Below are 24,419 nucleotides of genomic sequence, written 5' to 3' on the forward strand. Positions count from 1 at the left end.
TAAATAAAAAAAATAAAAGAACAAAACAGTAAAGTTAGCCCAATTTTTTTATATAATGTGAAAGATGATCTTATGCTGAGTAAATAGATACCTAGCATGTCACGCTTTAAAGTTGTGCACAGTTGTGAAATGGCGCCAAACTTTGGTACATAAAAATCTCCATAGGTGACGCCTTACATTTTTTTACAGGTTACCAGTTTAGTGTTACAGAGAAGGTCTTGGGATAGAATTGTTGCACTTGCTCTAATGCTACCTCACATGTTTGATTTGAACACCGTTTACATATGTGGGCACAACTTATGTATGGGTTCACTTCTCTGTGGAGCATGCGGGGTCGAGGGCGCTTTAATTAATTGATTCATTTTTTTATTAATTATTTTAACTTTATTTTTTTATTTTTATACTTTCTCTTTCAAATTTTTTTTTATCACTTTTATTCCTATTACAAGGATGGTAAACATCCCTTGTAATAGGAATAGTACATGTTAGGTCCTCTTTATGGAGAGATGTAGGGTCTATAAGACCCCACATCTCTCCTCCAGGCTGGAAAGACCGAGATAAAAAAAATAATGAACTGTCTTGGCCTTTCCAGCCGAGTCCCCAGGATTGTTTAAATCCACTGGCCCAGACGTGATGTTATAACGTTACGCCTGTGCTTCCAAGGGTCAAAGAGATAACTGGGGATCATCTGGTCACCAGAAATCTCTATGATCAACTTCCGGTGGTGATCATTTCGTTCTCCGGCTTGCCGATCGCAGAAACACCGTAGGGCGGTGGGGGATGTCTGCCTCTATGATTGTTCTTACAGTGCACAGAATCGTTAGCCGAAAAAGATGACATCTGAATGATGCCTATAACTGCAGGTATCATTCAGATATCCCCACTTAAAGTCCAGAACGTCATATGATGTCCTTGGGCTGGAAGTGGTTAAACTTTGTTTACTATCTCTCAAGTTAAATCGTTCAGGAGAGGTTTTAAAACATCCCGTGTACATGAAGCCTAAAGCTCCCAAATCCATACTGCATTTGTCCATCTACAGAAGCCCTTAGCCCTATACTATGTCTTTGACTACCTTAGAGTTTACCTGTCTTTTTATATACATAAATCTGGTGGTGGCTTTATAGATCCACCACCTGGTATCTCCATGCACTCTTCTTTATCTGTTACACAGAAAACCTAGGTTGCTCTACAACAGAAGGAGCCACTAGATAGTAATGTGACCAGCCCTTTCCAACTTTCCTCATCTCTTCACTTGCTACAAAGTGCTTCAAGCTGACCTATTGACTCATATAGAGATAAGAATAGAGGTAAGGCACAGGTCACACAGCACTCATAATAATTGTGGTAACTGTTTCAATAATAAGAGTATCTCTTATTTTGGGCAGATGCTACAATGCTATAGAAATGAAAGAAACGTACAGTGATACCTCGGTTCATGAAGAGTTCACAAAAATTAGCTCCGGTTCACAAACACCAGCCGTGGCCATCTTCCCTGCTCTGACACGTTCATATTGAGAAGAGCAGTGAACCTGTCCACTCAGATAGGGGTTTCTGCCCCCTGACTACCATGAGGGTGGGCTCACTTGATTGGGAATCATGGAAAAACAGTTCATATGAATTCTACAACTTTATCATTCCCTCGGATGATCTTTTCCTGGATGCACACTGCTGTTTTCTGGCCCCTAGATTAGTTATTTAAATTGGGGTTTGGGATTGTTTCAAACAAGGATTACAGAGGAGCTATATTTTTTTTTTTCTTTTTAGACTTACATATGAAGGAGGTCAGTTTAATGTTAAAGACCGTATGTAATACATGTTTGAAATCCTTTTTTTTGTACATACATTTCATAATTTTACTTTATATATAAACAAAAAAAAAAAGTTCAGAATAGATTAACCCGATTAACATTGAACCCTATGGGAACATTTGCCTCGGTTCCTGACAAGAGTCATTTTACAAATTAAGTTTGTCACTGTGCAAGTAGATGCCCCACTGCAAGATTACTATAGTTTAAAAAAAATACTAAACAGCATAACACAATTTGTTACATGAATCCCTAAAAACTGTTGGAGATTTATCACAACAAAATTTGGCCACATACCTGTCTGGAGTTAGATCTTTTTCCTTCTTTTTCTTTCTTTTACCACTTTTCTTCCCTTTCTTCTTTTTCTATTATTAGAGTATATTTTAAATTACGGTGTTCAAATGAACAAACAGGCATGCAAACTTTGCTGTTAAAGATGTATATAAAGATGCTGTTAAATAAATATATATTTATATATATAAGGCTAATTGCCCCCTATCTAAATTGGCCCTAGCATGTATGAATGTGACTTAGGGACCCTAGATTGTAAGCTCCTTGAGAGGGCAGGAACTGATGTGAATGTAGAATATATATATCTATATCTATATATCTATATATCCAATAGAAAAGATGACAGGAACATGATCTCCAATGCAAAAATATTTATATCAAATGCTCTTCAAGGCACAAATGGGTTACATGCTACTGTACAGTTAGGCTTCATGCACACGAGACGCAGATGCAAACGCTGCTGGACACATGTTGAAACCGGCGTTTAGAAACGCGCGTTTTGCCGCGATTTTTACCGCGATTTAGCGGCGTTTTACCGCGTTTGCGTCTAGAAGCGTTTAGTTAAGCTAACATCATAGACCCTCCCCAGCTCAAAAAAACAGTATTATTAACTATTTCAGCAATTTTGTGAGACCAGAGTGAGTAGCAGCAGCTGTGAGAGCTGCAGTGTACTTGTATTTAGCGTGTCACTTGCCACGGCACCTGCCACAAGTTGTGGATTGTCCACTTGCCACGTCACTTGCCACGTCACTTGCCACGTCATCTGCCACAAGTTGTGGATTGTCCAACTGCCACGTCACCTGCCACAAGTTGTGGATTGTCCACTTGCCACGTGACTTGCCACATCACCTGCCACGTCACTTGCCACGTCACCTGCCACAAGTTTTGGATTGTCCACTTGCCACGTCACTTGCCACAAGTTGGGGATTGTCCACTTGCCACATCACCTGCCACGTCACCTGCCACAAGTTGTGGATTGTCTACTTGCCACGTCACTTGCCACATCACCTGCCACGTCGCTTGCCACGAGATGTGGATTGTCCACTTTCCACGTCATCTGCCATGCCACCTGCCACAAGCTGTGGATTGTCCACTTGCCACGTCACCAGCCACATCACCTGCCACAAGTAGTGGATTGTCCACTTGCCACGTCACTTGCCACATCACCTGCCACGTCACCTGCCACAAGATGTGGATTGTCCACTTGCCACGTCACCAGCCACATCACCTGCCACAAGTTGTGGATTGTCCACTTGCCACATCACTTTCCACGTCACCTGCCACGTCACCTGCCACAAGTTGTGGATTTTCCACTTGCCACGTCCCTTGCCACATCCCCTGCCACGTCACCTGCAACAAGTGGATTGTCCACTTGCCACATCACTTGCCACATCACCTGCCACAAGTTGTGGATTGTCCACTTGCCACGTCACCTGACACAAGTTGTGGATTGTCCACTCGCCACGTCACTTGCCACATCCCCTGCCACAAGTGGATTGTCCACTTGCCACGTCACTTGCCACGTCCCCTGCCACAAGTGGATTGTCCACTTGCCACGTCACTTGCCACGTCACCTGCCACAAGTTATGGATTGTCCACTTGCCACGTCACATGCCAGTCACCTGCCACAAGTTGTTGATTTTCCACTTGCCACGTCACCTGCCAGGTCACTTGCCGCGTCACCTGCCAGGTCACTTGCCACGTCACCTGCCACAAGTTGTGGATTGTCCACTTTCCACGTCACTTGCCACTTCACCTGCCACGTCACTTGCCACAAGTTGTGGATTGTCCACTTGCCACATCACTTGCCACCTGCCATGTCACTTGCCACAAGTTGTGGATTGTCCACTTGCCACGTCACTTGCCACCTGCCATGTCACTTGCCACAAGTTGTGGATTGTCCACTTGCAATTGCAATTGTTTAAAATATTTTTCTAATGGTTTTTCATCATTTGCAATCATTTTTGAGATTTTTAATGTAAAAAAAAAGGTCACCTTTAAAAACGCATATAAACGCAAACGCATATAAACGCAAACGCGGCTAAACGCGGTAGCGGCGTTTTGCCGCATTTTACCGCGTTTTGCGTCTGAAACGTGGAAATTTTTGCTTCTGAACGCATTTTTTTGCTTCTGGAAAAACGAGATTAAACGCAACTGCATAAAAACGGAAAAAAACGAGACTGTGTGCATGGACACATAGGATAACATTGAATGAGTTCAGGGGCAATTGAAAAAACTGCCCAACTGCATCTGAACGCGCGTTTAACTGCGTCTCGTGTGCATGAGGCCTCACGAGCATGACATGCTCTTCATCAGGCTTTGTGCTGAAGCCTGATGAAGAGTGTGTGATGCTCGTAACTGTACAGTAGCATGTAACCCATTTGTGACTTGAAGAGCATTTGATATAAATATTTTTGCATTGGAGATTGAGTCCCGTCGTTTTATATATATATATATATATATATATATATGACGACAGGACTCAATCTCCAATGCAAAAATATTTATATATACGTATATCCATATCTATATATATATATGTATATATATATATATATATATATATATATATATATAGAGAGAGAGAGAGAGAGAGAGAGAGAGAGAGAGAGAGATATATATAGATATATATAATGAGTGAGGAAGTTTTGGGAGCTCTGTCAACATTTTTTTTTTTTGCTGTCACTGGATATTATTGCCCTTCAGCAGAGCAATAGGAAATCCTACATCCAGGGCTTTTTTTTAGCAGGAACACAGGGGAACGCAGTTTCAGCACCTCTGTCACTAAATGTATGTAATGTCTGGGCGTATTGGTGTGTGCTGAAGGGTGTTTTTTTGAGGGATCTATTGTTGCTGGTGGGGGTTCTATTGTTGTTGGTGGGGGGTAAGTGTACTGGGAGGGATCTACTGGTAAGGGCGGGAGGGTCTATTGATACTGGCTGCTGGGATAGTCTATTGTTCCTGGGGAGGGGGCTATTCTGTTGCAGGGGGTCTATAGTTAATGGGGGTCTAATGTTGATGGGGGGAACTATTATTGCTGGCTGTAGGGGATACATTTTACAGCTTATCTTGTTACCATTAACAAATTCCATACAATTTACTCAGCAGCACAAAATGAATGGTTCTGTGTTCTCTAAAAGAGGCAGCACTGGGAGTTGGGGTGGGTAGGGGGTGAGACCAAGGGATGGTGCTTGTAGGTGGCTAGGAAGCAGAAATAAGGGGTGACTCGACAGAGGGAGTACCTGCACCTATTTTCTGAGAAAAAAAAAGCCCTGACTACTGTACATCCTAGGGTTCTCGCATGAGTAGGTGGGGGAAATCTGCCAGCAGGGACAACTACTCCAATCAAAACAGTTTTTCAATAGATATTTTCTCTCTTCCTTAGTGTCTTTGGGCCAGGAATTTAGGCGAAGAACAGCAGACAGCCAAATAAAACACTTTAAATAGGGTCATGCAAACAAGTGGATTCTTGTACATTGCACTGGAAGTATGACATTGATATCTGTACACATATCCGAACACATTATGTAATTATGTATGAGGCCACTGGCTTGAAGTAAGATTGAAGAGACAAGTCCTTTATAATCATTTAACATTAACCTTGTCACTTACCTTTCCTCCTTTTTTCCCTTTTTTCTTCTTGTTTTTGTCTCTGTCCACAGACAGTTTCAGGTTCTGTAACTCTTGTCTCATCAATTCATCAACCTATCATTATACAGAAAATATCACAGGGCTAAATCAAAGCTTAAATGTTCATACGTGAGATATGAATTCATGCTGTTAAATATTATATTAATGAAAAAGGCAAATCTAATTTCTAAGTGCACAAATCAGGGGGTTTAAAAACAGCAGGGAAGATACAGATGCTTTATACAAAGTGTACAAAATACAAAATGCAAAGCAGTAACCAATATCCTCAGCCAGCCACTGTAATGCTGGGTGGTATGGTGCCAGGATCTGCGCTTTAGAGCATTCCCAAAACCTCCAAGTCCAGTCCCAGGTGACACGTATTTCTGATTACAGAAGCAGACTCCAGCCAAACCTGTATCCTAATCTCTTCTTCTACTTCCTTCCTCTTGTCTTCTTTTATGAGCTCAGAGTCATGTGTCTGGTGAAGATTCCAGGTCTCATCTCGATTTTGCCAAACGGCTGCAAAGAAAGCAAACATGAATAATAGAAGAAAAGTGTAAGACTAGTTAGAGATGCAAATCCTTCTTTCATGCCCATTCTCACCCAGACTGTGGAAAAGTATTCTATAAGCCAAAAGTCAGTTTTCATTTTACAGAACAGTATTCAAACATAGATTACCTTCATATGTGTGGCGTGTTGATCCTATGTCTGGCAAGAACTCGCTTGGCTTCATTTTCCAGCCTGGTTCTTCCTCCTAAAATGTATCAAATAAAACAAAGCTTATAAATGCATAGTCTGTTACACAGATTTTTTAGCTAGCAGACAAAGGTAGTCCATCCTATACTATACCCTGTACTATTAAGATAGATTACAGGGAATGTAGGAATTGTATAGCACCAAGAGTTTGCACAGTCCTTTGCAAAATTAAAGAGGAAATGTGGGTACGAATACTTTACACATTACACACGTTACACATAGTTACATTGGTCCAGCCTGGACCAATATAACTATATGTACATACCTGGCTGATACCCCTGTAAGCTGGAAATGACTGAACTAAACTACTCCAGTGATCTCCACCTACTTAGGAGAGCTTACAATCCATCTTTTTTTGTAATGTATATAAATATGTTACCAAAATAAATGTTTTAAAAGTAAATAAAAAATATTGAATGTAAGAATTTACATTTTTACCCAAACGACAGATCTCTAGGCTCTTTTTGTATATGTTTACCAAGCTAACCTTAGCTGCTTTGCTGAACAAAGCTTGTTTTGTACAGAGCTGAATAGTAGTATTAAAGCCTGAAGGTTTTTTACCTTCATGCATTCTGTGCATGAAGGCAAAAAACTTTCAGTATGCAGCTCCCCCCACAGCCCCCCGATACATACTTGAGCCCAATACTGATCCAGCGATGTGCACGAGATAGGCTGTTGGCCCAAATCCTGCCTCTTCACTGGTCCAGAGACAGCAGTGGGAGCCATTGGTTTCCGCTGCTGTCAATCACAGCCAGTGAGGAGAAAGAGTGGGCAGGGCCGGGCCCCGTTCTGTGTGTCTTATAGACAATTTACTGAACAAGTTGAGAATCCCAAAAAGGGGTTGAAATTCACTACAACTATCTTATAATGCGAAAAGCAAATTCTTGTTTATTTAGTGTATATGTACATGATAGGATCATTGAAGTGAATCAACTTCATTGGTAAATCAGCCTTTTGAGACAGATGAATTGTTCATCTCTATCACTGTCTGTCTGCTCTATTCCAAGGGTTCTATGCAGGCTTTCAGTTACGGAGAGAGTTTGAAAATAAACAGCTTCTGCTGTTTTGATGCTTTTAAGAACATTAGTGCCATTTCTGTCTTCAGGGTTTTTTTTTGTTTTTTTTTTGCTAAATAAAATATCGGTAAAAAATATTGAACATCTGGTTAGACCCCAAACCACTATAGGTTCTCTTTACAGTAAATGCATTTTTATATGTAGCTAGTATAAATGCTTCAGTTTGTCTTTATATTAACGTCCTATATCCCCAGCACAGCAGGACTGTGCGATAAAGAGGCAGCACTATGAGCATTGTACCGTTCTGTCAGTCTTGCACTTGAAGCTATCAAACAGAAGGAGAGAATATACAGAGCAGAATGAGGATATTTTAGTATGGTTACACTCTTTTAATGTTGCAGACAAGGGATGGATGGGAGACCAAGCTGTATTGCTTTTTGATCCTAAAGAAAAGTGAGGTAATTAACCTGGCTAAGCTGTGTGGTAGGCCTGCCTGAATCACAAGGCTGGCTGATCACATTCTTGACAGGTAAGATAGTTTATATATACTTCCAGGGCTTCCTGCTCTACCTGCAGCAGAGTGACTGCTTCTTTTTAGATTTCTACTGAAAACAAAATATATTCAGGATAATCTATCCTACAACTGATTGTCTGAAGTGGTAATTTTAAGTGGAAATAATCTGATTCCCAAGCAGTTACATTCAAGTCATGTGGTGAATGATAACTGTCACAGTTGCTTGTGCTTTCAACCAAACTGTCATAATTGATCACCTGTGCAGCACTATGGCAACTACAGGTCTAAGGCTGGCCATACATGGTCGAATTTCGAGAAACTTTTCTTTTGAAAATCAGAAACTTTGGTGGTGCCACTACTGAGTTTGAAATTTTGACCAAGCAAGACTTTAATTTCCCCTCATGTTGCTACAGAAAATAATTTTCGTGGCTTGGAATCTTTTTTTTTCTTTCCAGGAATTTTCTTTTCTTGCACATGCGCATTTCTTTTTCGATTACCGTATATACTCGAGTATAAGCCGAGATTTTCAGCCTCTTTTTTGAGGCTGAAAGTGCCCCCCTCGGCTTATACTCGAGTCATCGCTGTCTGCCCGCTCGATCAGCGTGTCGAGCAGACAGACAGCGGCCATTCTAGAATTCAAAAGCCGCGCCTCCGGCTCCGCCTTCGCCTGTGATAGGCGGAACACTGAATTTCCCAGCAGCCTGTGTTCCGCCTATCACGGGCATCGTCTCATCCTCGTACTACGAACGAGGATGAGACGATGCCCGTGATAGGCGGAACACAGGCTGCTGGGAAATTGAGTGTTCCGCCTATCACGGACATCCGATAGGCGGAACAGCAGTCAGTGGGAAATTGAGTGTTCCGCCTATCACCGACGGAGGCGCGGCTTTTGAATCCTAGAATGGCCGCCGACGAAGAGCTGAAGGACGGAGGCTCGGCTCGGGACAGGACGGGCCGGGCCGGGACGGGCCGGGACGGGCCGGGCCGGGCCGGGCCGGGACGGGACGCAGGCTGGACGGGACGCAGGCTGGACGGGACGCAGGCTGGACGGACACAGGCAGGCTGGACACAGGTAGGCTGCACGGACACACACACACACACACACACACACACACACACACACACACACACGGATGCATGGACACACACACACACACACACACACACACACACACGGATGCATGGACACACACACAGGGATGGATGGACCCACAGGGATGGACGGACACACAGGGATGGACAGGCATGTCTCACCCTCGGCTTATACACGAGTCAATAATTTTTTCCAGTTTTTTGGGGGTAAATTGGGGGCCTCGGCTTATATTCGGGTCGGCCTATACTCGAGTATATACGGTACATTTCTTGTACAATTCTCCCATCATTGCTTAGAAAATCATTTGTTTTTCAAAAAATTTCCAACATGCCTGATTATTCAAATTCAATGGGCGCACGGAAATCAGCTGTTGCTGCAGCCCACTAATGTTGCGAAATTCGAATGAAAATTCATAGATAAGATCTTCGAAAGAAAATTCTTTCGAAATTCAACCCATGGATGGCCTGCCAACCAGAGACCAAGATGGCAGCTTCCTTAGCTGTAAGTGTAGGAGGGTCTAGTTCTACTTTATCAAGGATAGCCATTGCACTTTCTGGTAAATAGATAACCATTGGAAAAAAATATAATTATGCAAGTGTAGCATATAAATCATGTAAAAAATATCATCTTTAACCTCCCGAGCAGCATTCCCGAGGGTGGCTCAGGGTGAATTTCCAGTATCAAACGTGGTAACCCCGAGCCACACTCGGGATCGCATCTCAGGATCCAGGCAAAGTTACTTACCTTGTCCCCTGGATCCTGTGATGTCTCCCTGTTGTGCGTGCGAGCCATGTCTCCGCTCAATGTATCACAGCGCCCAGCTCCGTTCCCTGCCAGCGTTGCGACACACGGGGACGGAGCACGGCACCAAATTCAAAAAGTTAAAAACACATTACACATACAGTACACTGTAATCTTATAGATTACATTACTGTATCACATTATTTCACCTCCATTTTATCCCTAATGCTTTGTCCAGTGCCCTGCATGCAATTTTATATTACATATACTGTTCTTTCTGCCTGGAAACTGGAGATTGTCCATGGCAACCAAAAAGTGTCCCTTTACATCAAAAGCAGTTTTAGACCAGCTAGAAAACAGCGATAATAAATTAGAATCACTTGCAGAATTGAGAGATTTATTTTATAATTTTTATAATTATTAACCTCCCTGGCGGTAAGATTATTTCAGATTTTAGGTGCTGAAAGCGGTACCATTATTTTGCATGGAAATTTGGCGTTTTATATTGTAGGCCTGTAATTCTTAGAAATAATTCACTTAAATCCATCCAAGCAAGAGTCTAATAGACATCCCTGGTATGATAAAATTATTTGAAATATGAAATCGTAAATTATGAATCATAAATAAATCATAAATTATAATATATATATATATATATATATATATATATATATATATATATATATATAAAACTAAAAATAATTAAATAATTATAACAAATAATAATATAATAATAATAAAAATTATTCAATAATGTAATAAAAAAAAACACTGAAATGTGCTGAGTTGCAGAATTGTCGCCGTCATTACTTTTAGTGTTTGATGACGAATTTCCCCACAAATTACAATTGCTCAATTCTGCAAGTGATTCTAATTTATTATCACTGTTTTCTAGCTGGTCTAAAGGCACGTTTGATGTAAACTGACATTTTTGGTTGCTATGGACAATCTCCAGTTTCCTGGCATAAAGAATAGTATTTATAATATAAAACTGCATGCAGGACACTGGACAAACCACTAGGGACAAAAGGGATGTGTAATTATTTGATACAGTACTGTAATCTGTAAGATTACAGTATACTGTATCTATACTGTGTTTTTACTTTTTGAATTTGGCGCCGAACTCTGTCCCCATGCATCGCAACGCTTGCATGGAACGGAGCTCAGCACTGTGACAGATCGAGCGAGACACGGTGGCTCACTGATCACAGTGGGGAGACAACGCTGGATCCAGGGGACAAGGTAAGTAACCACTACATGGATCCTGTGATGGGATCCTGAGTCTGGCTCGGGAATACCGCTTATGGTACTGAAATCTTACCCCGAGCCAGGCTCGGGAATACCGCCAGGGAGGCTACTAGTTATTTATTATATTAGATTTATGATTTTGTGTTTCAAATGTTATCATACCCGGGATGTCTACTATACTCTTGTTTGGACAGATTTAAGTGAGTTATTCCTAAGAATTACAGGCCTACAATATAAAAACGCCAACTTTCCATGCAAAACATTGTACCGCTTTGAGCATCAAAAATCTGACATAATCATACCGCCAGGGAGGTTAAGAAAAACCTTACTGTAATAACATAATTAGAAAACAATTTTATTTTCCCTTTAAGGTGACCCTACTTTTACATACCTAATCACATACCTTATGTAACAATGAGACAACATAATAGCCAGTTGTGTTGCTACAAACAGATGTTCTCACAATTGTACTGCACCTGCCTGCAGTTTGCATAATATAATTGGATGGTTGTTAGAGGTAAATGCAATTATCTTGAATTATATGGTTATTTGCACCCGTGGTTACCACCACAAGTTCCATGTGAATGTTATTCCCATGGAAACTAACTGCGGTTCTGTGGAGAAGGTTGACTAAACACCAAACAATATCTTAGATTTGTTTTCACTTATTAGTATTATTTGGAGAATAACATGCGTGACGGGGTGACAACTCTGGTTCTTAAGTCGATAAGTGGGAAGTAATAAGGGTTCACAAGTTCATTCATGGAGAGCGCTGATGGTGGGTTAGATAGACACCACGTGTGATCACATAGATATATGACTCACGTATGGAACTGTGTACATTTAATTAGAGCACTGCTTGTTTTAGTGCCGAACATATCGCAATTTTCTGTATCTGCGGGGAATTAGCTCATAAAGTAAGGGTTAACATTCTAGGAGAACAGCTAGTGATATCACTTCAATTATATTATTACAGCTCCTTTCGCTTAGATCCTGAGATATGTACTTTATAATATATCATCTACTTTATACCAAATGTAGACTACGTCAAAAAAGTGTTTCTTTCCCATGTTACAAATCTAAGTTGAAATGTAGGGTTAGGAGATACTGTATGCTGTCCATATAGTCAGGCAGTGTTGAGTAAATTTCAATCACAAAAATGATCACATGGACAGGTAATTAAACACAACTGTTGGTGGTAGGTTGCCTTGATCCAGTTGCTGTTTTTTTGCAATTAAAAGCTGGCTGGAAGTTAATTGTCACAAAATTGCCTTTTATATGGCCAGTGTTATGCTTATGTGTTAAGCTGAGGTTTGGGGTTCAGTTGAAAACCAGGTGTTACAGTTCAGTTTTTAGTTTACTATTAAAGTTTGTAATGTTTTTTTTTTTTTTTTTTTAACAGAAAAAAGTTTTATTAGACAATTCAGCATTACAGTACAGGGTAATATAGAGCTTCAGTGATATACAGGTATAGGTAGGAAGAACCACGTTCGTCCGTCATTCATATTTTAGCTTCTATAGCGGTGGTACAGGAGTCACAGGTATCAGTTACATATAATCCTTAGTACATGTCAGCAATTATGAAGTTTCTCATACGGTTTAGTATCCGACATTGATTTGGGTGTGACAAAGGGGGGGGGGGGGGCGGTCAGAAGGGGAGTAAAGAAGAGAGGGGAATTGGGGGGGGGGGGTAGGGGGGGTATGACAGATAGGAAGAAGGGAGATGATATCCCCTGGTGGGGGGGGGGGATTTGCGTCTCGGTCAGGGGGGGGGACTGGTCAAGGTTGTCAGAGGTTTCTAGCCAGAAGGACCAGATGTTATCATACTTCCCTGGACATTGTCTACTTTTTATAGGTCAATTTATACAGGGGGAGTACCGAGGTCACCGCTCTCCGCCACAAGGCCAGAGTTGGGGGGTCTTCCAGTTTCCATTTCAATAAGATTTCACGTCTAGCATAATATAATGAGAAGGTAATACACAGTTTACAATATCTGTCCCCCTCTACGTCCTCCAAATGACTCGGTAATAGCGTTTGTGGGTCCACCTGTGGACTCGTCCCGATTACTTCACTCAGGGTAGAGGCCACTGCTGCCCAGTAGGGCTGGAGTTTGGGACAAGACCAGACCATGTGCCAGAAAGTACTAACTTCTTGTTTGCATCTTTGACAGTTAGGGTCTCCTTGAGGGTAAATGCACAGCCTCTGTGGGGTCAAGTAGGCCCTATGTAAAAACTTAAATTGTATAAACCTGTCTTTTTGCGGCAATCATTGAGGGGATATATGAGGTCAGGCATTCCTCCCACTCCTCCTTGGCCAGAGATGGAATATCCTTCCATTTTCCCCAGGTTCTGGTTAATTTAGTGTCGTGTTCCACAGTGAAATATAAATATAGGGTTGAAAGAGGTCTCCCCATGGCACTGGAAATCAAGAGACGCTCAATAGAGCCCGATCCCATCTGGACCGAAAAGAGATCGGAAGTGTACATGTCCGTCTTAGTTCCTGGAAAGTCATACGTCCACCCTCTTTAACTATGTGTTTTAAGGTAATGATTCCTTTTTTTGCCCACAGAGAAGGGTCTGGGATGCTGTATAGGTGGGGGAGATTCCTAGCCTACTGCCAGACCCTCACCGTGGTTCGCATCAGGATGGTCATAGATGAGCTAGCCCTGAGTCAGCAAAACGGCAGATTGCTCTGGGCTGCAAATGAGCCCAGTATCGCGGCCTCCAGAGTGACTGCTGGGTTCTGTCTGGGCTGGGAGAACCACCACCGAACCGTGACCAGGATGGTCTCCCAGTAATAAAGCTGAAAGTTTGGGAGGGCCAATCCCCCCCCCCCCCGACAGTGGGAGGTATAATATCTGTTTGACCACCCTGGGGGGTCTCCCAGCCCAGACAAAGGATATCAGCTGGCTCTCCAACCTACGGAAAATAAAATCTTAGGAATGTGTGTGGGGTATTTCTGAAGAAATACAAGTACTTGGGGAGATAGATCATTTTTAGCAGGTTGACTCTTCCCACTGGGGTCAAGTGGAGGGAGCGCCATGTAGCACATTTGGCCACTAGTGGTGTCATAAGTGGCCTTAGGTTGTTATCCATATAGTCCTGTGTTTTACTACTAATTTTAATCGCTAGTTATGTGAAACCTTCCACCCATTTAAGCTGTGGATGTGGGGCTCAAGGGGTCGAGGAGTGGAGCGGGAAGAGGACTGATTTATCCCAGCTAATTCGGATCCCTGAATATTGGCCAAGGATAGCTGCAGTAAATTCAATAGTATCTGGGTTTCCTGCATATAGCATCAAAACAAAATTCCCTCATTGGCTTCCCAACCACCCACATTCAGCAGGCAAATTTAGGGTACATATACAGTACCTCCTAATTACATTATTGTTCGGATGCCCCTCTCCACAAGCCCTTAACCCCCCACCCCCTGCCTTTTTATTGACTTTTCCAGTTCTCTTGTCCTTTCTTATATTAAAGCGGAGGTCCACCCTAAAGTGGACCTTCCGCTCATTGGAATCCTCCCCCCCTCCGGCGCCACAATTGGCACCTTTCAGGGGGAGGGGGGTGCAGGTACCTGTACAGTACAGGTATCTGCACCCACTTCCGGCGTAGATTCTGCAGAAGGTACGCCCCTTTCCGCAGAATCTACGCCCCTTTCCGAAAGTCCCCCGCTGCCTGCTTGGAAACACACGGATCCCAGAGATAGCGGGGACCATCCTTATTGCGCAGCGCGACTCGCGCATGCGCAGTAGGGAACTGGGAAATGCAGCCGAAAGGCTCCACTTCCTGATTCCCATACCAAAGATGGCGGCGGCAGCACCCGAGAGACGATCGAGAGATCGGCTTCGGGTGACGACATTGCGGGTGCGCTGGGCGGGTAAGTGTCACTATTTTAAAAGTCAGCAGCTGCAGTATTTGTAGCTGCTGGCTTTAAAAAAAAAAAAAACGGCGGACTCCCGCTTTAAGAGAGGTATGGACTGCAAAGAGAGAGACATAATTTTGCTTCTGTACAAATCATTAGCAAGACCTCATTTGGAATATGCAGTTCAGTTTTGGGCACCAATTCACAAAAAAAGGGTATTGAGGAACTGCGGAAAGTGCAGAGAAGGGCAACCAAACTGATAAGAGGCATGGAGGAGCTCAGCTGTGAGGAAAGGTTATGCCTCAACCAGGGCTCAGAAGCGAACAGGGAACCCCAAATATTCAGTGGCTCCTGAGGGGGGTATCACTACATAACTGTAAATGTAAATAAATTAAGCACACTCATGAGATTTGAACAATGTGACTTTCCTGATTGTGTTTTTTATTTGCCAGTCTCATTCATTGCCATTTGTCTTGCCTAAATTGCACAATTTTTCCTTTCATTTGCCCCACTGGTTATCCTCTCTACCCCTTCCTGTTTTTTTTTCTTTCTCCACCCGTGAATCCTTACAAACAAAAATTAAATGCAACCCTGACTAGTGTTAAAAAACAGAATATATACTCAATAAACAAATAATCACTTTAGTGAAAAATATTCATCAGTGCCATTGTGTCACAATAATAAATAAAAAATCATGTCCTACTTTTCAAAAATATACAATACTGTCCCTTTTTAAAATGTGACCCATAAGTATGCAATGTGCTCTTCAGTGCTCAATCTCAATACACTGTTCCACATGAATCCTGTGTGGAAAATATTGTCACACACCACCATTTTGTGTTCCTTTCCCAATATAATAAGATGGAGTCTCACTTTGCACAGGGGGACCTGGTTACCATAGGGCCATCCTGTTCCTTTCCCCTTTAAGGGGATATATGTAACTGTTAGCTCCCCTTACCTTTAAATGATGGCTGCAATAATACAACCCCATCTCCTCCACAGACACAGATATATATTCTCCAAAGATTAATTAAACAGGAATAGTGCTCTCAGTTTATAATGTTTAAAGGTAAAAATATGAAAGATACACTCACATAAAAAGGTGCACAAAACCTGCGCACATGTATAAAAACTCATCCAGAGTCTATCTCTATCTACTTCAGGGTTTCCAACCGATCTCACCGCATTTTTTGTTTGCAATGTGATCACTGAAGAGATAGAGAAAGGCTCTGGATGAGTTTTTATCCTTGTGTACAAGTTTTGTGCACCTTTTAAAGTGTAGCACCCTAGTAGGAAGGGTTGCTAACACATTTAGCTTGCTAGATGGTAATTAGCCTGGCTAATTGATAAGGGATTCACTAGTTTTCTCTGTAACTCTGGATTTGTTGCACCTCTCTCTTCTGTCACTAGGTGGCATTGTTGCCTGTGGGGGTAGAATGATAAGGGTATAGGGAATCCAGACGAGGAGTGAATAGGTTGACTCAGCCAATTGGCAGGTGTTTGATTAGTCCTTTGGCTTGCTGGGAGCACCTATTTATTCAGGAGGTGTCAGGTGATCAGGGTTCTGTGCAGCCTGGACTGCTGTATGGTTGACGGCTGTATGCTACCTGGATGACCACTCCTGTCGCCAGGGGAAAGTATGGATCAAGGGTAGAGGTAAAGGGGGGAATAGTAATCCAGCAAGGGACAACCATTCCTGATATCAGAGGCCAGTGTATGGAAGTCTGAAGGAGTACCAGAGCAGCCTTTTCACCAGCCGGGGAGGGTGAAGAAGTGGGAAAGCTTCAGCAGAGTGCCAAGCCAGGGACCCAGTGGGTTAGCGTGGGTGAAGCTTGAGGAGTTTATAGCGGGTTAGCTGTGGAAGAGCTCAGGGGATCCAGCGACGTCTGGGATCTTGAAGTCTAGTAAAAGGCCGGGAGCTCAGTGAGTGAAGATCTACTGTAGTATACTGTGAAATGTGAGAGATCTATAATGGGTTACTGTGAGTTATGTGTATGGATCTTTATTGACTGTTCAAAGTCCATAGGAGACAGCAGTTCTACAAATACTACATGTTCTAAAAATACAGTTGCTGTCACAGAGTCTGCCAATTACTATTGCATCTGCCTAAGGATGTCCTGGCCCTAATCCTCTCTCCCCCAGTTCTCTTTAAGAGACAATAAATCTCTTTTCTTGCATTTCAAAAAGTGACTGGTGCCCATGTTTCCAACTTGCAATACACCCACCATGCCTAATAACCCACACTACAACGAATGAGGTCAGCTCTCCCTGACTCTGGAGGTCACCATTAGGCCTTTGGCGGTCAGAGTGCCACTACATAAGGATATCTTTTATATTTTTACCTTTAAATAAACATTTTTACAGGGAGAGCACTATTATTTTTTATTTTAAATTTGGAGAATATATCTGTGTCTACCTGCGGAGTGGAGGAGATGGAGTGGTGTTATCACAGCCATAGTGCAAACATTCCCCCTGGCTCCCATCGCCTTAGAACTAACAGGAGTCGTTTGTCTTTACTAGGACCTGCAACGCTATACCTTCTAGGAGTATAAATTCACGCACAAGTAGTCAGTAGTTGATTAGAATGCAAAAAGCATAGTATCCATGATATAACCTTTACTTTTCAAATATATAAAGATTTGGGACTTGTAAAAACTATTGGAAAAAAAATAAGGGAACAGAAAATAAAAAAAGAGGGGAAGATAAAAGAAAAGAAAAAAGGCAGTGAAAAATTTTGAGAATTGCCCCCTTCGGTCTGGATCTCATCTCTGGCCCAAATCTACATGGTTGACTGTAACCAGCTAGTTGTACTTTTGCTGAAGCATTTGCGCTGAAGTTCCTATGTCAAAACAACCGAGCTAATAATCAAAAACTGTGCTATTTAAAAAAAATAAAAAGCTAGACATGCATTAATAGTATTATACAATGAGAAATAATGGTAATGGCAAAGCAATATTACTGTAAACATGGGGGAAGTAACTTAAAGTGATAATAAAGTATTTAAAAAAAATTAAAATAAAGATGCTATACTTACCTGCTTTGTGCTGTGAATTTGCACAGAGCAGCCCGATTCTCCTCTTCTCAGGTCCCTCTTCGGTGATCCTGGCTCTCCCTCCTGCCAAGTGCCCCCCCCCCCCCCCAACATGCAGCTGAGCTGCTGCGATGAGTGTCCATTCAGACACAGAGCCGCGGCTCATCTCTGCCCCCCCCTCTCCTCATTGGCTCACCGACTATGATTGACAGTAGCGGGCGCCAAGGGGGCCCGCTGCTACGGTATGTCTCAGCCAACAGCTGAGGCTCTCGTGCAATATTGCTGGATCTAGATGGGGCTCTGGTAAGTATTAGGGGGGCTAAGGGGGCTGCTGCACAGAGCAGGTTTTTTATCTTGATAGAAATTTCTGCCTTTAGAACCACTTTAAAGTGGAACTTCACCCAAAATGTTAAATACTGCTAAATCTCTCCCTCTCTCCAGACTCTGAGCTACATTTATTTTTGTGGGTGATTATCTTTTTAGTACCCGCTCCCACTTCTTCAGTTCTCAGCCTGGGGAGGATGACATCACCTCATCCCGCCTGCAGGCTCCTGTGATCATGTCACACATCCCAGGAGGCTGCAGCCAAAATGGCAGCCAGCAGTGAAAATAATCAGTTATGCCGTGTACACAAGTCAGATGGGAGCTTTTCATCGTATATTCTGATCGTGTGTATGCCCCATCGGACATTTTACGTCTAAAGTTCTGATGGACCTAGAAAGAGAACCAGTTCCTATTGGGAAAACCACTCGTCTATATGCTGTTCCGATGGACCAAAAACGACACATGCTCTGAAGCAAGTACGAGACGAAAGCTATTGGCTACTGAACTTCCTTTTTTTAGTCCCGTCGTACGTGTTGTACATCACCGCATTCTTGACAGTCGCAATTTGGTGTGATCGTGTGTACGCAAGACAGTTTCAGCGGAATTCCGTCGGAACTCCGCTGGGAAAACCTTCAGAGTTTATTCCATCGAGAAAACCGGTCGTGTGTACAGGGCATTACAGGGAAGACCATGCTGGACTCCATTGACTGGTAAGTACCTGTTTTTCAAAAGTATTTGTAGCTGCTCACTTTAATATTCCCAATGCTTGGTGAAGTCCTTCTTTAAAGTGCCGTATGAAACTGATGGACAGTTTTGGTAAATGTGGCAATTTTTGGATCTTTGAAAAGTGGCTATATACAAAAGAAAGAGGTGCTGACAATTGCATGTGCTCCTTTATGTATATAGTGGACCTAAGAGATGGGCAGTCACATAGTCACCCTTTCAAAGTGTAAACAGTCCCTTTCATGGACCATGTGGTGATCAAAGGCTATATTTCCATCATCAAGCAATGTGCATAGCCTTCCTTGCAAAAAACCTTCTTATATAAGCGCCTATGCAAGCATTTACAACTTTATTACTGTAATATCCTAGTAACTTTACACTTTTCAAACATTATTGTTTGCATAAAAAATAGGAGATTTTAATATATAAAAGTGAATAACTATATCAGTCACATATCATATATTTTAATTTATACATTTAAGGCTTACATTAAAACATTTTTCAGAAGAAAGGAAAAGGACATCAGACAGGCTAGCCGCAGTGCCGAGCCAGATGTCAGAGGTCACGCAGTGTAGACACATTTTTTATGGTGCAGCTATACAGAAAAAAAGGCAAGGTGCCAGCTGCCAATTTGTTTCATGTCACTACCATTGTTACAAAAACACGTTTATGTGGAAAACTGTATGGCAACAAAGTTCTAATAATAATCCCTTAATAATCCTAGTCCTTTGAGAGGGATGTATGGAGCCGATCTTCTGTTATTTCTAGGGCCGGATGGGGAGAAGACTATGGTTACACATTGATTAAATGCATATTTTCAGAGATTGCCATCAAATTGTAACCACATCTTTCCCCTGACCTGCAGGGCCCACTTTCTCGGCACATTGGCTGCGTTTCCTACACTTCCCTGGAGCCAGCATCTCTTCTGTAGCCAGTTTGTGTCATTCAGCAGAGAGAGTCACACTGCTCACTGTTCTTTGAATCGAGTACCATAACACGTTCAAGCTAATGGAATCACATCATCTCTATGATATACAGGACATTTGATCATGACCATACAGATTTCCATGGATAAAATCACAATTTAATTGCTAATTGAAAGGATTTATAAAACAAAGTCATATTGTTTGACATTTTATGTAGCACATTGTTGGTAGAAGCAACTTATATTCGTTTTGGGAAAAAAAATACAAGTTCAGCAGTACAAAGGGTAGAATAAAACACAAGGAGGGTTAAAATCATGAAAAATCAGCCTGTAATTTTAGTGTAGTTTGTATGAAATAAATGCACTGAATGTTAAAGCAGAACTTTCATCAGAAAATTAAGTTCTGCTAGATCACTTCATTCTGGCCTCTTCTGCAGGTATAGCTATTTAAAGCACTACAAATAAGTGTCTACATCAGGGGTGTCCAAACTTTTTTCAAAGAGGGTCAGATTTGATGAAGTGAACATGCGTGAGGGCCGGACCATTTTGCCTGACATTCTTTAACATTTGGTCTAAGTGTGTTAATTTGAGCACTAATACACTGCCCAACAAGAATTCTCTTGCCTTTGTGGCTGTGTGTGGTGAAGAGATGAGCTTGGGCATGTTATTTGGATATATCGTATTTATTGCCGTATAACACGCACCTTCACTTTAAGAGGGAAGTTTCAGGAAGAAAATGTAAATTTTAAATAAAGAATTGTGAACAAAATAAGGGTCAGTGCCCATCTGCAGCCTCACAAGAGCCATGAATGAAACACCCCCATTGCCAGGAATGCAGCCCCACCATTGCCAGGAATGCAGCACCCACCATTGCCAGGAGTGCAGCACCCAGTATGGCCAGGAATGGAGCACCCACCATTGTCAGGAATGCAGCACCCAGTATGGCCAGGAATGCAACACCCAGTATTTCCATCAGTGCAGCACCCCCATTGCCAGGAATGCAGCACCCACCATTGCCAGGAATGCAGCACCCAGTATGGCGAGGAATAGAGCACCTACCATTATCAGGAATGCAGCACCCAGTATGGCGAGGAATAGAGCACCTACCATTATCAGGAATGCAGCACCCAGTATGGCCAGGAATGCAACACCCAGTATTGCCATCAGTGCAGCACCCCCATTGCCAGGAATGCAGCACCCACCATTGCCAGGAATGCAGCACCCAGTATGGTGAGGAATGGAGCACCTACCATTATCAGGAATGCAGCACCCAGTATGGCCAGGAATGCAACACCCAGTATTGCCATCAGTGCAGCACCCCCATTGCCATCAGTGCAGCACCCCTATTTCCACCACTGCAGAACCCACCATTGCCAGGAATGCAGCACCCACAATTGCCAAGAATGCAGCACCCACCATTGTCAGAAATGCAGCACCCACCATTGTCAGAAATGCAGCACCCACCATTGCCATGAATGCAGCACCCAGTATTGCCATGAATGCAGCACCCAGTATTGCCATGAATGCAGCACCCACCATTGCCAGGAATGCAGCGCCCACCATTGCCAGGAATGTAGCATCCACCGTTGTCAGGAATGCAGCATCCACCATTGTCAGGAATGCAGCACCCAGTATGGCCAGAAATGCAGTACCCAGTATTGCCATGAATGCAGCACCCGCCACTGCCAGGAATGCAGCACCCACCATTGCCAGGAATGTAGCACACACCATTTGCAGGAATGCAGCACCCACCACTGCCATGAATGCAGACTCACCATTGCCATCAGTGCAGTCTGATTGATACACATCCATCTGCAGCCTCAGAGAGGACAGGGAGGGGGTGTGACCAGCGCCAAAAGATTGCATACAGGAAAAACTGCTGTTTTCTCTGCGGCCTCTTTAATAGAAAGTCCGCCTCCTATGATGCACAGAACAGTCGTCCAATGGCAGCGCCGGAGACAGGACTTCCTATTACAGAGGCTGCCGTGTAAACAGGAAATTCTCCTGTGTGTGCGCCACTCATCTCGCCTCCTCCCTGTTCCCTCCAAGGCAGTCAGCATATATATCTTTTGTGGCCCCCGGTGCTGGGCGATCGTTGGGGGCCACAAAAGATATATATGTCCAGATAACCAGACAGGCCTTTCAAAACTGGAACGCAGGCCGGACTTTGGACATGCCTGGTCTATACTGTTTAAAATACAATAATACACTGTTTTACTCTGCCCTTCACATGCTCAGTTGCCCTCCATTTTTAGTCACTGCTGAGTTTGTAGAGGCTGATCTCCTGACAGCCTTAACCACTTGCTGACCGCCCCGTGTAAATGTACTGCAGGGTGGCGGTTCCTGCAGGCGAAATCCCGTACCGGTGTCCAGCTGTGATTGGACACAGCGGGAGCCAATCAGCCAGGACCTGCCAATCATTACCAACAAAGGCAGAATAGCGATAAACGAGGCAGATCACCATTTTGTGACAAGGGAAAACAGAGACCCTGTGTTTCTGCTAAGCAGGAACATGGATCTCTGTCCTCTCACAGTACAAGCACCACTCACAGATAGCAAGCACTCCCTAGGGACACATTTAACCCTTTGATTGCCCCTGATGTTAGCCCCTTCTGTGCTACTGTCATTAGTACAGTGACAGTGCATATTTGGTAGCACTGATCACTGTATTGGTGTCATTGGTCCCCAAAAAGTGTCACTTAGTGTCCAATTTGTCTGCCTCAATGTCTCAGTCCCGCTATAAGTTGCTGATCCCCGCCATTACTAGTAAAAATAAATAAACACAAACTCCATAAAAAATATCCCATAGTTCATTGATGGCGAACCTTGGCACCCCAGATGTTTTGGAACTACATTTCCCATGATGCTTAACTACACTGCAGAGTGCATGAGAATCATGGGAAATGTAGTTCCAAAACATCTGGGGTGCCAAGGTTCGCCATCACTGCCATAGTTTGTAGACGCTATAACTTTTGCGCAAACCAATCAATATACGCTTGTTGGGATTTTTTTTTTTACTAAAAACATGAATACATATTGGCTTAAATTGATGAAGAAATTAGATTTTTTACATTTTTTTATTGGATATGTTTTATAGCAGAAAGTAAAATATATTGTCTTTTTTTTTTCAAAATTGTGAGTAATTTTTTGTTTGTAGTGCAAAAAATAAAAACTGCAGAGGTGATCAAATACCACCAAAAGAAAGTTCTATTTGTGGGAAAAAAAGGACATCAATTTTATGTGGGTACAGCGTAGCACAACTGCGCAATTGTCAGTTAAAGTAACGCAGTGCCCTAATGCAAAAAATGGTCTAGTCATGAAGGGGGGTAAACCTTCCAGAGCTGAAGTGGTTAAAGTGGAATTAAACCCTCCAGCCAAGGAAGCTGCTTCTGTTTGATCTGCAACGGCCATGATGTTGCACATGTGATCAGTTATGACACCAGCTATTTGATGGTTTGACAGTTTGGCTGAGTACACAACCAATGTGATAGTTAGCAATCTCGGCATTCCAGGAATGTAACTGTTTTTTGAAACTGTTGAATCAATGAATTTAGTTCCACTTTGTAATTTACTGCTGTTCAGGGGCTCTGAGCTTTAGCAAAATGGCAGCCTCCAGCAAGCAGAAACAGGAACAATGCTGGAGGCAATTTACAGCACACACTAATTTTGGTAGTATAATTATTAATGTGGAATCGATGTTCCTTGCTAAAGAACATTATTTTTTGTCAAGTTGTTATCGGTAAAGTTTTTTCTTTAAATGTATTTTCTGTAGATTTAAGGGCTCAGTCATACTGAGGATGCTGGGACTGCACTGGGCAGCCTAGTCCAGAGCAGTTCTAGCATAAGACAAAGTGAAAAGCCTTGTTACCTATAAGGCCTGTTCACATCACTAGTGTGTGCTGAAAAGAGGTATTGCATGTAGTACTTGTTTTAGCCCAGCAAGTTATGATGCAAAGCAAGTTATAATGTAAATATAACTTAATGAAATGTCACTTGTGACACGTCAATAAAGTTCTAACCATAAAAAAGAAAAAAAGACAGGATCGCATCATTGCCATTGTTTATTCCCAGGACACACCAGTGGACAACGTGGCTTGCTAATGTGAATGAGCCCTAAAGGTCCCAACACATATTACAATCTGATTGTACAATTACCTAGATCTGCCAACAAGTATGTAGTGCAAAGGCCCATCTGAATGGACACAAACTGATAGTTTAGGGAGAACCTCATTGCAGGTTTTGCAGCTCTAAAGTTGATTGTACAGAAATTGTGTTGTCAGATTTACTATGAGAGGTGAGCCTAAAGCTTTCTATACACTAGTAGATTTACATGAACATTTGATGACTGGACAAATGTCATTGAAAAGAACTTTGTTTGCTTTGATTTTGGAATGAACGTAATTTCTTCAACGAACACCACATACATTTTTAGAAATTCATTCATTCATGAAAAATGTTCA

At 42.5% G+C, this 24,419-nt stretch overlaps 1 protein-coding gene across 1 annotated transcript in view; it reads right to left on the bottom strand.

Annotated features, from left to right (window-relative positions):
• DRC11 (dynein regulatory complex subunit 11) overlaps window positions 1-24,419 on the bottom strand; it is a 312,672-nt gene that overhangs the window by 28,900 nt on the left and 259,353 nt on the right. Inside the window, exons 10-13 of the mRNA XM_077448238.1 lie at window positions 6,405-6,480; window positions 6,139-6,245; window positions 5,709-5,801; window positions 2,103-2,170 (exon numbers count right to left, since the gene is read on the bottom strand). Coding sequence (XP_077304364.1) covers window positions 2,103-2,170; window positions 5,709-5,801; window positions 6,139-6,245; window positions 6,405-6,480 — 344 coding nt within the window. The remainder of the gene's footprint in view (window positions 1-2,102; window positions 2,171-5,708; window positions 5,802-6,138; window positions 6,246-6,404; window positions 6,481-24,419) is intronic.

Source organism: Lithobates pipiens, unplaced genomic scaffold (genome assembly GCF_037356315.1).
Source record: "Lithobates pipiens isolate NorthernLeopardFrog02 unplaced genomic scaffold, aLitPip1_a1.2 Scaffold_22, whole genome shotgun sequence".
Taxonomy (NCBI): domain Eukaryota; kingdom Metazoa; phylum Chordata; class Amphibia; order Anura; family Ranidae; genus Lithobates; species Lithobates pipiens.